The sequence below is a fragment of the Coffea eugenioides genome, chromosome 10, assembly GCF_003713205.1.
Source record: "Coffea eugenioides isolate CCC68of chromosome 10, Ceug_1.0, whole genome shotgun sequence".
NCBI lineage: Eukaryota > Viridiplantae > Streptophyta > Magnoliopsida > Gentianales > Rubiaceae > Coffea > Coffea eugenioides.
Window position 1 is genome coordinate 24965999 of NC_040044.1, and position 18483 is coordinate 24984481.

At 32.5% G+C, this 18483-nt stretch overlaps 1 protein-coding gene across 1 annotated transcript; it reads left to right on the forward strand.

The window, feature by feature from the left end:
* Nucleotides 1-4481: 4481 nt before the first annotated feature.
* LOC113750585 (protein terminal ear1-like) lies at nt 4482-6970 on the forward strand. Its single transcript, XM_027294546.1, has 4 exons — nt 4482-5092; nt 6187-6273; nt 6423-6585; nt 6752-6970. Exons 1-4 carry the CDS (start codon nt 4482-4484, stop codon nt 6968-6970), a joined length of 1080 nt encoding a protein of 359 aa, XP_027150347.1.
* Nucleotides 6971-18483: the final 11513 nt, after the last annotated feature.

An 18483-nucleotide genomic window follows, 5' to 3' on the forward strand; every position in this document is an offset into this window, starting at 1 on the left:
TACCCGCTGAACTTAGGGTATAATCACATTTTTACCCCCTCAACTATATAGACAAAAAAAAAAAAAAAAAAAAACTATATAGACACTTTATTCCTCATGAAAACTAGTCAAAGTAGTGCAATGACATTATAGTCCATTTATTCATGAAATTATCTTTAACTTAGTACTACTCAAATTATCTATAACTTATTTTTAGTTTGATATTTTTGCATAATTGATGCGATAGAAAATATAGTACTAGTCATATTATATTGAGAGTGTTTGAATACCTCAATTATTTTAAATAATATTTTGCTTACATCACAAACACATTTTTCAACCTATCTTTTTATATTCCCAATCACCTTTTTATCTCACATACATCACATCACAAAAAGTGCTACAGTAATTATTCCAAATAATATTTCAAATAATACCCTATCCAAACAAACCTATTATCTATAACTTATTTTTAGTTTGATATTTTTGTATAATTGATACGATAGAAAATATATTAGGTTATAAATAATTTTATGAATAAAATGGCAATAATAAATATCATTGCACTCACTTTTTTTTTTTTGACTTTGACTAGTTTTCATGGGATAAACTGTATATACTTGAAATTATGGGGGATAAAGTGTGATGACTGTCTAAGTTCAGAGGGACAAAGTGTTATTAATCCGAATACTAATCTAGTTACTATAGAAGGTACTCGCATTATTTTTAGGTTACTTGAAACCCTAGAAATTGACAAGCCAATTGAACTTTGTCCCCACAAATTATTTAGGCAAGATTTATATCAGTCTTACTATAAGTTTAGGTCCCATCTAGATTACTATTTTTTGAAATTTTTATAAAATGATGCACAGTAATAATTTGATTTTTGTGAGATAAAATATAATTAAAAATATATTCACAAAAAAATATAAAAAAATTTTCTTAAAAAATGCCAATTCTTAAATGATTGAAAGTTAAAATGACATAGCTTATTGAAATTAAGGCATATTTTTCCTTTTCTATTGAGGCAAAAAGAAAATGAAAAAAAAATCAAGCCCTAAGTTGCATTTGCGATTAACTAAAGTTGAGATCTTGAGATTTAAAGATTCAAAATTCTAATCCCTCTTTTTTTTCCCAATTTTTAAATTCCATCCTTTCTTATAAAAAAAAATTTTAATTGAAGAAAGTTACATGTGCAATATATTTATAAATTTAAAGAACTTCTTTTTTTAAGTACTTTTTTTTTGGGTTAAATTAGTCGTACACGTGTTGACTTCTGCTCATGAGCGGGAAAAGTGATTATTATTATTATTATTATTTAAATATCAAAGTGATTCAACTCAAAGTTTAAGAAGAAACACGTCGGTTGCTCATTTAAAATTCTCAAATCCATTTATTTATATTTATTTGTTCATTGTAGATATACATTTGGATGTGACAGCTTTTGCCTTTATATAATGAACCGACAAGACGTCGAGACCAGGAGTACATTCGTTTTGGATGGTCATTTCTAGCTAGGCGCCGTGGGTTCAACTGTTGCTTATAACTTTCAAAGTCCTAAGTTCTACTTGGTATTTTGTAGCCATCTGAGGAGCGAGTGAGAATTCAAAAGTGTGAGAGTTTTTAAAAGAAATTCTTAAAGGATGGTAGTTTTTAAATTTCTTTACAAAGGAGGTAAAACGCATTTGCTGAATGTAATATTTATTTACGAGTAACACTTAAAGAATATTTTTAAAAATTTTTCTAGATACTTATTTCTCAAAAGTTACATTTACTAAATACATTTTCTAAAAGTTGGATTCTCTCAGTACGTTTTTTCAAATGACTCACTGTTCAGAACTCTTTAAAAAAAAACACTAGTTTTTTTTAAATAACTAGAGTAAATAATATTTCGTTGGCATCATAAACACATTTTCCAACCCATCTTTTTATATTGTTAATTACCCTTTTATTTCACATACATCACATCATAAAAAATGCTAGAGTAATTATTCCAAATAATACTCGATCCAAACAAACTCAGATTTGGAAAGGAATTTTTCACCAAAAAATATTTACGTTTTTTATGAACACATTTTTCATTCATTTTTTTACTTTTTATATATCAAATCGTTACAATACATTTTCTACAAAAACTTCAAAAAATTGCAATCCAAACATGACTTAAGAATTCTCTCTGAGCAGCACTACATGTGTTTGGACATACATAATTTATAAATAATTAATAGATTGTATTATAAACATATTTTCAATCTATATTTTGAATTTTCATTGATATTTTATTTCACATATATTACATTATAAAAGTTCTATAGTAATTATTCTAAATAATATCTAGAATTATAAAAATTCTATATTTTCAATGCCTTGTTTGGACAGCAATTTTAAAAAAAAAATTGCTACGTTTTCGTAAACATATTTTTCAATCACCTTTTTACCTCACATATATCAAATCACTATAATAATTTTTTTACAAAAAATCTAGAAAAATGCAATCCAAACAAGGTAAATTCGCCAAATTTTTTTCCAACAAATTGTCAAGAACTTCCACTAAGAAATTGTAAGGCTGCATCGACGTAAAATCATGACCACATATTGAGGAAGGAAAATGATTGTCAGGTAAGAGTCCCTAGTGTTTTAACTGAGACATGTTAAAATTATTTTATGTTAAAATCCAAATATCTCGCAGCCGTCGCAGCATAACAACCATAAGCCCTACCGGGATGGCCAAAGTTTTCCAGAATGAGGTTTGTTTTTAGAAAAAAATATATTATAACATTTTAATATATCTATAAATAAAACAATAATAAGAGATACTTTTTTATCACTCAGTATGTTTGGATTGAGATGATTTTAGATAAAAAAATTTTACTTCACAAATTTCAATCACCTTTTTATCTTACATATATCACATCACAAAAAGTGTTACAATAATTATTTCAAATAAATCATTCAAATGAAAAAAATTACTTATTTCAATCATTCCAACCACCTTTTTCGTATCATCATATTTCAATCTCACACTAAAAATTACCAACATACTGTGGTTCCATGCCAGTATTACTAGTGCAAATGTAAGACGCGTTTACAGCTTTTAGGCCTATGTGTGTTGAGGATAGGGTCTACTGTGGATTAAAATAAAAAAAAAATGGATAGGGTCTAATGAAATGCTATCGTTATGAATTATGATATACTCCACTGAGGTTAAACAAAAGGCGTTTGTCTTATAAATATTACTAGTAATGTATTTTGAAATTTGTCTTATAACTACTACTAATATAATGTATTTTGATAGGGGATTATCTAAGATAACTTTTTGAAAAACTATTATAACACTTTTTTAATGTAATGTATATAAAATAAAATGATAGTTGAAAAATATTTTCATGATATAAGCAAATAAATTTTTGCAAATAATACAATATCCAAACAAACCTAGCTGCCCGATTCCAAACACCTCTCCGTTTGGATTAGCTGTTTTTGGGGGTGTTTTTGAAAAAAATTACTGTAGTAGTGTATATGAAAAAAATTTTACTATAAAATTTTTTTAAAATATTTGATATATTGTATGGATAAGATGTTTTTTAAATTATGTGTATTTTTTTACATTATATTTAAAAAACTTATTTTTAAAAAAATGGCCAATCCAAATATAATATATTTTGACTACTATCAAGGAATTCTGGAAACACATAATTCTTGGATACTTGTCACTCTTTGCCATGATCATTCTCTCTTTCCCGAATGGGGTAATTTCAAAAACCTCTCCTAAAGTTTGTAAGGATTGCAGCCATCTCCCTTAAAGATTAAGAAAATAGAGACTTCTCCTAAAAAGTACCATGTCTTTGTAACAAACGGTGAAGTCTAATGAGTATCTTGTATTACCCCTATTTAATTTACAAAACAAATTAAATGACAAAAGAAATCAAGTATCAACATTACTTGTCAAGTAAAAAAATTTTAAAATAGTTCTTTGTAGAAAAATTTAGATCATATTTCAAGACATCATTATTGGATTTCTTTTTTTTTTTTTACTAAGTTGTAAAGAAATTGTTTTTAACAAATACATCCCTATTTGGCTGCTATTTATAAAAATAAGTAAGAAATTCATCTAAATGACATAGGAATTGAATATATTATACTAGGTAAGATGAAATTAGATTTTTTGAATAAAGAAGTATTTGCAAAATACGGTCTTTTTTTCTTTACACCTACTTTTTACTTAAAATTTGTAAAGTTGACAGGTTATTAGTCTTTTCATAATATTGAGGCTGTAAGTGTAAATTTTCAAACTTTAAGGGGATGAATGCAATTATTAAAAATCTCAGGGGAGGTTTACGAAATTATGATTGAAATTTGTGAGGCAAAATTTTTTTTTCCAAATTCTCTTTGTCCAAACAAACTCCTTATTTGGTAATCTCTCCGGTTATTGAACGAACTCCCCATTTACTTCTCCTCATTGTCCGAGTTTCTGAGACAGCAACATGTTTCAAGCAGCAGCAATGGCTACTCGACTGAACCCCTTTGCTGAATCATGGATGCCAAACGCCCCAAAACCTTCAAAAACTCCCATAATGTTTCCACATGAAGTCACATGTCAACCATCTCCTTGCTTTGGAACTTTCCAAAGGCCACTTCTTCAGCCCCAGCCACCACTTGCAATATATGGGGAGTGCTACTATTTTTATGGGTTCTGCAGTTATTACTACACTTTGAGGTTTCAGCCTCAGCCCATTCCTACTACCGTTCTTCCTCCAGGCATGTTGAGCTGTGCTTTGGATGAAAAGGACATTGAAGAGAAGAGGGATTCAAGGGTTTCTTGTGGCGAAAATGGAAAAGATTGGAAGGTTACTGGCGGGGTTGTACCTCGTCCTAGACCTAGGATGAGGAAAAGCCGCAGTTTGGAGAACCAAGGAACCAGTAAGAAGACTCTTAAGCAAGTGTGGAAGCCGAGGAAGGCTAAGTCTGACGATGGTGTTGGTGGTGGTGATGCTGTTGTCTGTACATCTTCTTCATCTTCCCCCTCTCCTCCTCCTACAGCTCCTGTGAAAGAGGATTCCGCATTCTGCAGTTATACTACTGTCATGATCAAGAACATCCCAAACCAATACAGGTACTCCGTAAAATTCTAATATCCCCTTTTCTGTTTTTGGTTGTAATGATGTAGAAGAGTTTTTTTTTTTCTTTATGCTGAAGTGACAAATTTGGCCAAATCCCTTTCTGTTTTGAACAATTTTAGTCCATTTTAGTCCAAAATTTCCTCCCCAAACAAGAGAGCGGCCTTTTTCTCTTTCTGCCTTACTGTCTGCTTCGTGCATAAGATTTCTATCTTCTCTTGCATGTTCTTGTTTATGCTAAATTTTGTGGCTGGCAATCTTACCTGAGAAATTACATCCTTCAAACGAACTGTGTTAGATGCAGGATGTTTTGATTATGAAATTTCACAAATAAATTGAAAAAAAAAAAGAAAAGAACCTTTCCATCCTACAGACGAGGAATATGCAGTATTTTTCTTGGACTATAGTTCTGCAATGCACTAACATATTATTAAATTTTTTGTCCTATTTTTTTCAGCAATATTTCAATCCTTTTTTGAAAAGAAAAAGTTTAGTCACAAATGTTTTTGGATCTGAGTCAACTAAAATTACTGCATGTATAATTTTTCGGTCTTTAAATGATCTTTCGAGTTCTTTAATGTTTTTGGAAGAGTTTGAGGATTGAGACATGGGACATTTAAACCTCTGTCCTTTATGTTCCTCCTTGCCCTGTATCTGCAACTCTGGTTCTTCGTATGACTTTTTTAGTTCAGTTTGGGTGAAATGGTCAGTCTTTTGCTGACAAGTATTGCTCAGTGACTGAAAAGGCAAAAGAAAAGGAAAGTTAATGCGCTTTCTACTTATTTGCTTTCTGTCTCCATACACGTTGTTCTATGACTCAACAAGTTAATTTTGTTTAGAACCCTTTTGATATTTTATCTCCAAAATCTGCATGCATTCGAAACTCATGTTAATTAATGAAGCCCATGAATCATTACATAACATTTAATGTTCATTGCCTATTGAGACTACTCATTGATTCCAGATTTGGCTGACGTTAACTATTTGTACATGCATTTATAGATTTCTGTTACTGTCTCTAGATTGATCTATGTTAGTAGTACCAGTTTGTTTAATTACTTACTGATATTATGTTGCTGTTACTTTTCAGGAGAAACGATTTGATGCAATTGCTGGATATCTATTGCAAGAATTATGATTTGGAGTATGATTTTCTCTACCTTCCTATGGACTTCTGGTAATAATAAAACACTCCCTTCCTATATCTATGTGCACTTCGGTAAATTTCTTGTAATTTATTCTTAAATCTCTTAGGATATTGTTCCCATTTCTCCAATGTCTCTACTTTCTAACACCCTTCTACTTCGAATGCTTTTGCTTTGCTAGGAGGAAGGATAACCTTGGATATGCATTTGTGAACTTCACTTCTGCCACTGCAGCTAAGAAGATCAAAGACTTGTTACATGGTTATGTGTGGTGTGGTAATAAAATTCAAGATGGAATTATTCATTCCAAGAAAATTTGCGAGATGTCATGGGCACATATACAGGTAAATTTTCCCTCCTCCTAACGACAAGAATGTTATTAATTGTTGTTTTAATGCCCAAGAAAAAAAAAGTATATACACTACTTGAGTGTTTTGATTTTGAATGGTTAAGCAATCATTTTTCTTTTGTCCCTTTTTCTTGTTTCCTTGGTTTTGTTTGACAATACAGGGGAGAGATGCACTGATCAAGCATTTTCTGGATTCCTACTTCACTTGTGACAACATTGAATATCTGCCAGTCGTTCTTTCACCTCCTAGGAATGGCTCAAATTCCGGGATTTTGCCTATTCCCATTGGCACAATGACTGGCCTGTCCAAGTCTTGCCGGCCAACCGAGAAGAAATCGTCCATCATCACAAACTTGGCCCATACTACGACTCTTTCTTGATTAATGCCCCCTCTGCTCTCTTCTGATGATGTTTTACATAAGATGATATGATTAGGGTAGGTTTCTGAAGTGCTTTAACTTGTAGTGTTAATGTGTGAGTACGTGTAGTTAGGTTTAGAGAACTGAGAAAAGCTGAAATGGCCAAATGGGCAATTGCTTGGGAGCAGTTGGGATAGGTTTTTGTTCTTGTGGGAAAGATTTGGACATAGACCTTGGTCTATCTCATGTTTTAGAGTGGTTGTACCCTGTGCATTAAGAGTTAGTACCTTTCTCTGAGGTACCAGTGTTAATGCGCATGGTACACGCACTAATGTGATATAGACCGTGCTCTTTATGCCCCGGTTTGGAGTTCTATTGTGAAATCGAAACATATTTGGTTTTTAACGACCATTTGTGGCTGTGAGTTGCTTGTGAGATTTTATGAACTTAACGCTGTGATCTTTCTCGTCCAACTCTTCTCTTCTTTTTATCTAGATTTAGAGTTGAAAAATTTTCTTAACTTCTATTGTTTTTTAAGTATAAACGGAAGGTTTTGAACTTGAGATTTATAGTTTTTTCCTCGTATCACTCAATTCTTACCTGTATCACCTAACGTGATCTTCCCCTCTCAACTTCTCATTTATTGATGCTTATTTCAGTTAATCTTGATTTTTAAATGTTAGAATTTTTTAATTTTATTTTTGGTAGGGCTGAAGCTTTTAGTAGTCTTCTTTTGGCTTAAATATTGAGGTACACGAAATTCTACTGCTGAACTCGCATATCAATTCATATGATTTGGGATATTTAGTGCGGTATATTCTCGTTTTTAGTAAAGCTTTCTCGTTCTTAGTAAGGCTTTTTGCACCAAGTAGGACCCTTAGATTTTTTTCTCACTGTTATGTTAGGTTAAACTCTATGAAGTTCTATCTCTAGATTCGTTCAGCAATTTACATAGTTTGGATTATTTAGAATTATATAATTTTGTTGTTAACAGAGTAAAATTATCAGCAGCAGTCGGTTATGCTTTTGTAAATTGTTTGATGAAATAACCCAACCCTACTTCCCCTCCTCGATCAATCCCTCTTCTCTCTGCTAATGGTGTTGTACATGAGAATGATGATTAGGGTAGGTTTCTGATGTACTTCAAGCCTTCAACTTGTAGTGTTGCTTTGGGATATGTGTAGTTAGGTTTTGGAAATTGAGCAAAGCTGAAATGGGCAACGTCTGGGAAGCGGTTGGGTTAGGTTTATGTTCTTATGGCAGGCTTGAGTAGCTTGACATAGATTTTGGTCTTATATCGCGTTTTATAATGATTGTACCATGTGCATTTATGAGTTAGTACCTTTCTCTGACGTATCAATGTTAATGCAAATGGTACAACCACTTCTGCTAGACAGATCATGCTCTATAATCCGAGTTGGGTTTGTTGGTCGAGTTTCTAAACTGAATTTGGAGGTGAAAATGTTATCAAATTCTCATCCGTTTTGCCTTTTTGTTTTCCATTAATATTGATATGTAGGCAGTACCATATGCTTGGCAGCTTGTTTATAAACTGAATCTTTAATAAATTTTTTTTTCCCTAAATGAAATATAGATGATTGTATCAAATTCTATTCCTGAATTAGTTTAGCAATTTATGTAATTTTGACAGTCAGAATTTTAATTCGTTTTTCGTAGACTTAAATTATCTGCAACGGACATCAGTTATGCTTTAGCAAATTGTTTGGTGATTAAATGTTTTATATACCGAATCTGATCAAAAACTTGAATGTGAATATCATCCTCACAGTTGATGGGGAACCGGTTCGCTAAGTGAAAAACGAGTTGAAACTATTTTCTTTGGAATTAACTTTTCCTATAAGGCAAGGAAAGGAAAATTAAAAAATGAGAGAGAGATGAAGACAATAAGCATGCACCCCTTTCAAATGTCAAAATGGATTTCATTCTATAACAAGTATTTTGACCCACGTATTAGCATGGTTTCTTTTTATATTAGTACTAGGGAATTGCTTCCCACGGGATGCGTGGTAGTATTAGACCTGTTAAGAGAGGAAATTCGATTTCTTTGTCTATTGATTGTCTAGTGAATATTTTTTACACGTTACACAAAACCTGGAACTTACTCAACATACAACACTTGGTCTAATGACGTAGAAAAAAGAAAATAAACTTGTTTTGTGGTTGGCAATTAAGCAGTTGCTAGGAGATCCAAAACCAGAGCAATTAATCAATTGTTGCAAGATCAAGGTTGGATGGTCATGGTGCTTATCTTAGAGAAAGAAGTTGGAATCATGGGAAGGTCATTCATCAGTTTCTTTTACAGCAGCCGTGCAAGTTAGAAATTATTTTACCCTCATTAGTAAACATTTTGAAATAGAGAAAAGATACCAACAACAAAGGCCACTAAAGAAAGGTTTCCTTCATTAAGTACCAAGAACAACTTGTGTAGGCATAAGAGAATAATTGACTGGCTTTCATGTTTCCCTGACACAAAACAATGAAAATAAAAAGGAGAAAAGAAAAACGAAACAAAACAATAGGGATAAACTCGCAATGTAATTGAGAAGTTGGAGCATTTACCTTTGCTAGTATCAATTTCATTTTTGCCTTTTCATTGAGGAATCATTGGTACACATGATAACAATAGAGGAATGAAAAATTGATCAGTAGGCTAAATTAATTTCCTTTCTTGTTGCACAACTTTCCTAATCACTAAAGACCCCTGGTTATTGGCCTTCTTCTTTTGATGAACTTGAGTGAACTCAAAGTTTTAGAAGTTGAAAAAACTAAAGTAACCAATTCTTTAACAACAAAAAGTCACAAACTTTTGAAGTAATTTGGAAATGGAGCATTTACTTTTGCTCGCATCAGCTTCATTTCCATTCAAATTGGATTAAACATAGTTATCTTTTGGTGGATTCGGAGAACAAGCTCCTTCAGCCGCCTTTTTTGCTTTCTTTTTTTGATAAGGAACAAAAAGAACAAAAGAACAAAACCATTGAGGAAAATTACCTTGCTTTGCAAGTAAGAGAAAATAGATCCAAATTCACTGGAAATATGATTAAAAAATTGCAAAAATCTTCAATGACAAAAAACAACATGTAAGTTTCAGATTTTTAAATATAAGCAAAAATTAAAAGGAAAAATAGTAATGGTAGAGAGAATATAATAAAAGAAAACATAAAGAAATTGTAGAAACAAACTTTTATCATCCGGAGGTTTGAGCAAAGAAACACCTGAAACCAACAAAAAATTGAAAGTAAACATCTAACTTAATCTTTGACAGATACAATCAAGATGATTGGAGTAGAGAACCCAAAAAATTAGGAATATCTCAGCAAAATATCATGATTTTATAAATAACAAAAAGGCATCTTTTTGGTGGTATCTCCATGAAAGGAACAAATGCTATTTTCAGATCCACTGAGAAGTGAAGAAGTGAAGGATTGGGAAATAGTAGCTGACCTAGTAGGAGTATCGAGCCTCTTGTACTTGGCAAACAACTCATATATTGCATCCTCGACTAGGCAAGACACAATGGCACTCTCGATGTCATCATACATTTTACAAGCAAGGAACTCAATATGCTCAAACTTTGTCCTATGATCCAACATGTAAGCAATAAAAATCAACATGTTCATTTTTTCAACTCTTTCCTTATACTTATCATACTTGTCTTTCATTGTTTTTGTCATTCCACTCAAGTTAGGATTATCACTTTTTGCCATTTCCTTTAGGATGCCATTAATGTGACTATGCTCATTGATTAGATTATTAGATGTCACATACTTGGAGCCAAAAACTTTTACTGTGAGATCATAAAAGTTCTCCAAAAATATAGTTAAGAATCTTGCCTTTTTTCAATCAGATTTTGTTAGCAAGTACTCTATCTTATGGGTCATATACGAATCTTTCTCCTCAAACCTCTCAAATGCCCTCTCAAACCTCTGAGTAGTGTCTAACATTAAGTAGGTTAAGTTCCACCTAGTTGCCACTAACGTGATTTAGGCTTTCAAATTATAAATTCCTAATTATCAATTCAATTAAGCCCAATTACCTCAATTTTCCACAAGTATATGGGTCAAATGAGTATAGTGATAATTAGAGTCGATCCCACAAGGAATTGGTTAATTACCAAGGTTTTTTACTAATTTTATTATCTAAACAAATGAAATATTATCAAAGATGCAATTTAAACCAAATGATAAAATTAAAGAGGTTAGTCTATGCGGTAAAACCGGCCATAAGAGAGGTTAGTTTAGGTGGTACAACTGGCTATATAACATGAGAAATAACTATAAAACCGGCCATTAGATGGTAAACCAACCATGTAGGCGGTAACTATAAAAGGTGATAAATAGAGTAAGAGTTAGGCTAAGTTTTCCTTAAAATTAATGTCCTAGGGATTGGAATCCCTTGTTGCTTCAAGATGGTGATCTTTTGGGTTAATTTAGACCCTTAAAGTGTAACTTGTTGAGGACGTAACTTCCTTAATTTCTTAGATATTGCTTTCACAAACAAACAAGAATACTCACACCAAACCTATATCTATTTACATGATAAATTAGCTTGACTTGAGTTCATTAATCTCAATGAAGTTACAACTTCGATCCATCTAAATTCTGCTCCTACCAACGTGAAGATGTAATCTAGAGTTCATATATTTTAAACTACATATGCAAGGCAAGTTAATGGCTCAAACATATGCTTTGATGATCAATAGTTGGTGATCAAGCAACTACACATATTAGATGCATATATATGAACCAACAAGTTCCCAAAGTGGCCAAAAATCAATTCAAGTAATCAAATATTCATGAAACTACAAGTTCATCCTACCCCTAGGATAGAAGCGTTTAGCTAAACATGTAATTGAGTATAATAAAGCTCTTAAAATGAAACATGAGTCAAATACAGAAATAAAAGATAAGAATAGATGAAATATTATTCAAGTGAGTGAAACAAGACAAGCTCCTTAAGCTTCTTTTTTTACAACCTTGATCTTCAAGTTTCCCACAACAAGATTGTTGTGTTTTTTAAGAAAACCTCACCTTTTTACTCACTCCTTTTTGCTCACACAACAAGTGCTTGTTCTAAAACTATTCAAAGCTACCTCGTAAGACTCTTTCTTCTTCTCCTTTTACAATGAGATACAACGGATATTTATAGATGTTTTTGGAAGAGACAAGGTGTTAAGAATGTGGTGATAAAGTTGCCTTTGACTTTTCCAACTCAAACTTGGCTGGTTCCAGTCAAATTTCTGCAGGAAAAGTTGTTCAGAAAGAGTGTGAAAACGAGTGCAAGTTGCAGAAAAACTTGCAGAAATGGCTCAATCACCTCGTGGATCTACTTCTTCTGGTTTTTCAGACCTTCAACTGAAACCATTAATGATCCATGAAGTATTTCCCGCTGTGAGCTCACGTATCTTGATCTTTTGGACTTGATGTATGACCTTGCATTCTTTTTTTTCCTTATGATTGATCCCCTTGTATGTTTTTCTTTTCATTGCCAATTCTAGAGTAACTTCAAGCATAGTTGATTTTAGTCAATTGCTTGAATCCCTACAAAAATCATATCAATTGCACATTAAGTTGCTCAAATGCATGTAAGTGATACAAAATGAAGTTTAAAGAAATTAAGAACTTAAAAAGCAAGTTTCATTCTTGAAAATCCTAATTTCCTAACAAAATCAATCAAATAAATATACTTTAAGTATGCAATATGGATACTTATCAGCCACATCTAAACTAAGTAACTTTTTATAGTCAATTTTTTTTTCAATTTTGACACATTCCTTGAACTTTTTCAAATGAGATGGTGATTGTCTAATATATCTCGCAGCTGCCCGGATGCAATCGATGGACACCCCAAATTTTTTATGCCATTAGTCACAATCAAATTGATTACGTGAGCTACACATCTCATATGAGTCCACTTTCCCCCTAATATAGCCTTATCCCAATTTTGCAATTTTTTCGCCAAATATTACACAACCAAGTCATTTGAGCTACCATTATCAACTTTACTATGAAGATGTCATTCCCCACTCTAGTAAGCATTTCTCAATACTTTGCCCAATTTCATTCTCTTTATGGCTACTAACTAAACAGAAATTTAAAATTCTTTTGTTCAATTTTCAATTTCAGTCAATAAAGTGAACTGTCAAACACATGTAGTTTATATTAGTTGGAAAGACAAATTCTACCAGCACTATGCCTTAACATATTCCTGAACTTAATTATTTCATCTAAATAAAACTGATAGCAATCTCTAGTAATCGTCCACCTTTAATGGATTTTGAAAGAACGACATGCAGTTCTCATTACATGCTAAAATCTTTTACCTTTTACATGTCTGAATGGTAATTCATCAACAATCAACATGTAAGTAATGCTTTTTCTAATTGCATTAGAGTCATACTTTCAACTAACAATTGCACTCTTATCATCACTCCCAGGAGTATCAAGTTCTTCCAAACATAATGTACCTTGCCTCCTAGACTTATTTACACGATTTATTTTAACATGATTTAACATGGGATAAGAGAGAAGTAGTACCATTACTCCTCGGATTAGCAGCAATAATTTTTGTATAGTAGTTGCATATTCCATGATAGACACCTTTGATATAGTGAGGCTGAAAATGATCCCAAGCAAGTGAGCTTTTCTTGTACTTGCCTCTCTTCTTCTTAACACCAAGTCTAGATTCTTTACAGCTATACAAAGTAAGAGTTGGACATGGAGGTGGCATTGGGTCACTTGAACCTTCTCTCTTCTCAAAATTGTTAGACATGGTTACTAGTATAAAAACAAAAATGAAGATGAAATCAAAAAATGAAACCAAAAAACAATTAATTGCAAATAATATGATATGTAAAGGTGGAGATTTAATGCGTAAAGTACCTGAGGAAGCCCAAAATTTGATTGAAGAGATGGCAGCCAATAACTACTAATGAGCAAATGAGAGAGGTAATACAAGAAGGTAAGAAAATATGTTGAAAATGGACACTCTTAACATATTGAGTGTCCTAATGAACAATGTTGTTAAGTTACTTAGTAAACAAGCTGGAGTTGGTACTAGTTCTTCACCCAATGTAAGTGTTGCCTCTTGTACCACATGCGGAGGGGATCATAAAACTTATGTATGTGCTAATTTTGAACAAGTGCAATTTGTCAATGATTACAACCGATCAACACAAAACAACCCTTTCTCAAACACATTTAATCCGAAGCAGAGAAATCATCCAAATTTTTTATGGAATGATCAAAATAACCAACAAAGGCCTACAATCCACCTGACTTCCAACCAAGGCAAACAACTATGGAGACCAAACAAGCATTTAATCTGAGGTAGAGAAATCATCCAAATTTTGGATGAAATGATCAAAATAGCCAACAAAGGCCTACAATCCACCTGACTTCAAACCAAGGCAAACAACTATGGAGACCAAACTAGCCTGGGAATTGGCAATTGAGAGGTTAATTATTGTGTCTAATGATAATATTGATAAGTTAGCTAGTGCTACTAACCAAAGATTTGAAAGAATTGAGGGGAGGAAGAACCAACTTACAACGATGTATAGAAATATAAAGGTTCAAGTTGGCCAAATTGCTTACGCCATCAATGGTAGGCAATCGGGGGAGCTTTCTAGTAGGACCGAAGTTAATCCTAGAGAGCATGTAAATGCAATCACTTTTAGAAATCATAGGCAATTGGAGGGACCTAACCTTGGTATGGGGAGTGAGAGGAAGGATAAGAAAATAGAAAAAGAAGAGGTAGAAGTGAAGGGTAAAGATCATATATTGAGTATCATACTTCAAATGTTGCTAATAATTCTATTCCTTTTCCCGGTAGGATGACAAATGATAATAAGGAAAGAGAGTTTGAAAATTTTCTTCAAATTTTCAAACAATTGCACATTAATATTCCTTTTATTGATGTCATTAAGAAGACTCCTTTCTATGCGTGGTTCTTGAAAGATATTATGTCCAAAAAGAGGACGATTGCAGATAATAACACAATAGCATTGACAGAGGAATGTAGCATGTTGATTCAAAACAAACTTCCTCCTAAATTGAAGGATCCAGGAAGTTTCTCAATACCTTGAACTATTGGTGATCTAAATTTTACTAATGCACTGTGTGATTTAGGTGCAAGTGTTTCACTTATTCCTCTCTCAATCGGTCAGAAGCTAGGATTGAAGGAATTAAAGGCTATGAACATCATTTTGCAATTGGTTGATAGGTTTATTAAATATTCCATAGGTATTTTGGAGAATTTGCTTATAAAAGTGAAACAAGTTATTATACCTGTGGATTTTCTAGTCCTAAATATGGAAGAAGATGTGAAAATACCTATTATCCTAGGTTCATCTTTCTTAGCCACAACAGGTATTATAATTGATGTTTAGGAAGGTAAGATGATGTTTCGAGTTAATGGTGAGATTGTTGAATTCAAGTTGTATCAAGCTAAGGAAAACAAACTAATTGATCATGACTTACACGGTTCATATAATAAAAAAAAAGTGCTTCAAAGGTACATGAAGACGTTAAATCTTTAAGTTTGATTCAACATGATTTTCATGTTTCAGATATCAAGCAGTGGATGAAGCAACTGTGGAACAATCCAAGCTTATACCTACTCAAGTCCAAGAGAATATAACTAAACAGTGGTGTTATCTTGAGGAGGGTAAGTATGTTCCACTTATATGTGATTATGAGAAAAATTATGCTTTGTCTAACACTACTCCTAAGCTTTTGAGGGTGTTAGATGATTGAGATTCATATCATGCTCATCACCAAGTGGAGTGGTTTGGAAGCTTTGATCCATGGGGAGGACATTGCTCCCCAATTTACTATTAAACGAAGAATAATTTTGAGTCGAGTTTAACGACTTTAAACAAAGCGTTTGTTGGGAGGCAACTCAATGTTTTGAATGATTAATGTCATCTTAACTTTCTTTTGTATGTTTATGTAGGTTTCAAAAATCAAGTTAGAGAAAAATGGAAGAGAGCTCAAAAAGTGCTATTAAAGCATAGAAAAGGGAAGTTTAATACTCATTATAAACTTTCATGCATTCTAGCATTTGCATTTTAGAAATGACTGTAAAACCATCTTGTGCAGGTTTGTTTTTGAAGGGAAAGATGGTTTCGAAGTAAAATTACACGTTTGAATTAAATTTGGAAAAAGAATTGTTGAGTGCGCGAAAGGAAAAAATTTTCTACAGGAAACAGAAAGAAACTGGCTCTTGAAACTAGTCCAGTCCTGTCAAGAATAGGTTTCAAGAACCAGTTTTTCAATGGCACAAAAATGTTTGAGAAACTGTTATGGATAAAAACCCATTCTCAAATCTGTTCCATCCAGGAAATGATTTTTAGATTCAGAAAAAAGATATATACATAAGGTCTTCCGATTCAAATTCATTTTGCATCTCATTTTCCACTTCCTTCTTCTTTCCCTTCGTAAGAGCAACAAACCAACCTTCTTCTAAGCTTCTCAAAATTTTCATTTAACTTGTTTTTCATGCTTAATCATGCTAACATATCACATTAGGAGCTTTATGACACAAACTCGGACCTTTGGATTAGTGTTATAATCAAACTGAGCAGCTCAATCAAAAACTCAATTCAAACTTAGGTTGACCGAGTTCGAGTAGCTCGATAGGCCCTAACAAGTTGAGTTCAAAAATCCAGTAGCAAGACTCTAAGGCTCATTGAGCCTTATCAAATTTTTTAATTTTAATTTTTTAATATATTATTATTATGAAATTACCCTTGTGCCCACAAGAGGTTGAATTTACGAAATGTTTTAGGTTGTATGAAATTTTTTAAACGGTGATAACGTCTTTTCACTCAAAAATTGTCAAGAAAAATGAAATCTCCAGATCTTTCTGACGTGAGCTCGATAAGGCTCATTTTGACTTGAACCCATGTGAGTCGAGCTTAAGTTGTATGAGCAATGCATCGAGCTTGCTCGAACTCCAGTAATGCTACTCATTCGAGCTCGAAGTCGAGTCGAGCTAGAGTATGGAGATACTTGAGCTCATCTCTACTCGATTACATCCCTACTTTGGATAGCTTCAATGTCCTCATCACTTCATCAACTTGATTCCATCCTACATACACAATCAAAACACTTCAAAATCTCACGTCAAGTTCAAAAACCCTATTTCTTGGTCTTTCTAACATACAAATTTTGAGGAAAGTTTTGGGCGAATTTCTCAAGGGTTTTTGTTTGATTTGTATCATTAATCATCTTACAACAAGTTGGAGGTAAGAATTCTTCACAAATCTTTTCCTTTTGCAAGATAATAGAAGTGGGTTTGTCTTGAATATCTTGAAATCCAAATTTTGTGAACTTTTCTTGTAGAAGCTTCATTTTTATGATATTTTGGTGATTGTTTAAAGCTTGTAGAGATGATTATAACATGGATTTGTTGATTGTTTATGAATTTTGCAATTTTAGGGCATTTTGTTGAATTATTTTTCTTATAAATTTGAGAAATCCGAGTTGATGTAAATAATGTTATGTGGATGATTTGTTGAGTTTGGACGAATCATTTGAGCTTGTAAGAATGGAGGATTTGAGAAAAAAATATGAAAGATACAAGTTTTGACTAAAAATTGTTATTTTCTCAATTCTTGGCATAATGAGATTTTTTGAATTTGATTAAGTTACGAATACAAGAGCATGTTAATTTAGCTTCATATATTGAGACTATATTATTTCCATATTCAAGTTAAACATGTGAAGTGAACTTGTGTTTATTTGCAATTTAATTCATTACTTGTGCCAAAGTTGAGGAATATAGCTTAGTCAAATATCTTTTGATTTGAATTAGGTCCTTCATTTGATGAATAAGAGAAGATGGGGCTGATTCATTTATGCTTAGAGTCATTCATATGAAGATTATATTCTTTTATGCTCTATTTGCATTTCTTGAAATGCTTGAGAAAGTTATGTGATTTTCACATTCATTTCTTTTATGTTTTTATAGCCATGGTGCGATGAAAAAAACTTCACATAAAAGAAGAAGAGGATTTTAGCTGGGACTATGGATTAAGGTGGTTATTCAAAATGTCTTGGGATTTGCACCATTACCACCTCCTCGTAAGCAACATGAACCTCATGAAGGGGAAGAATGGTTTTTCTCTACCTTTTTCTCTCCTTACTTGATGTTTGTAGCAGTAGTAGTAGCTTATGTTAGTAGTTTCTTTAAATAGAACTTTCTTTACATATCTTTGCTCTTTACATAGTTGATCATATGAATATTTGTGTTTTTATGGTGTATTTTGAAACATCCATGATATGGTTGAAATATATCTTCTCTTTTCCCACATTAAGGACAGTGTGGTGATTAAATGTGGGGGAGGAAAATTGATTTTTGGTAATTGAATAGCCATAGATATAAGTGATTATGGGTTTTTATGATGATTGGACTTGTGCTTAATTGGTTTTTGAAGAAAAATTTAGGTTGTTGACAGGCAGTTTGGTTCTTGTAAAAGGGAAAATTATATCAAATTTCTTGAAAATTCT

Coding starts and splice junctions, on each gene's coding strand:
- LOC113750585 (XM_027294546.1), top strand. CDS start 4,482: ATGGCTACTCGACTGAACCCCTTTGCTGAATCATGGATGCCAAACGCC. Junction 5,093..6,186: donor AACATCCCAAACCAATACAG/GTACTCCGTAAA, acceptor GTTACTTTTCAG/GAGAAACGATTTGATGCAAT. Junction 6,274..6,422: donor TACCTTCCTATGGACTTCTG/GTAATAATAAAA, acceptor TTGCTTTGCTAG/GAGGAAGGATAACCTTGGAT.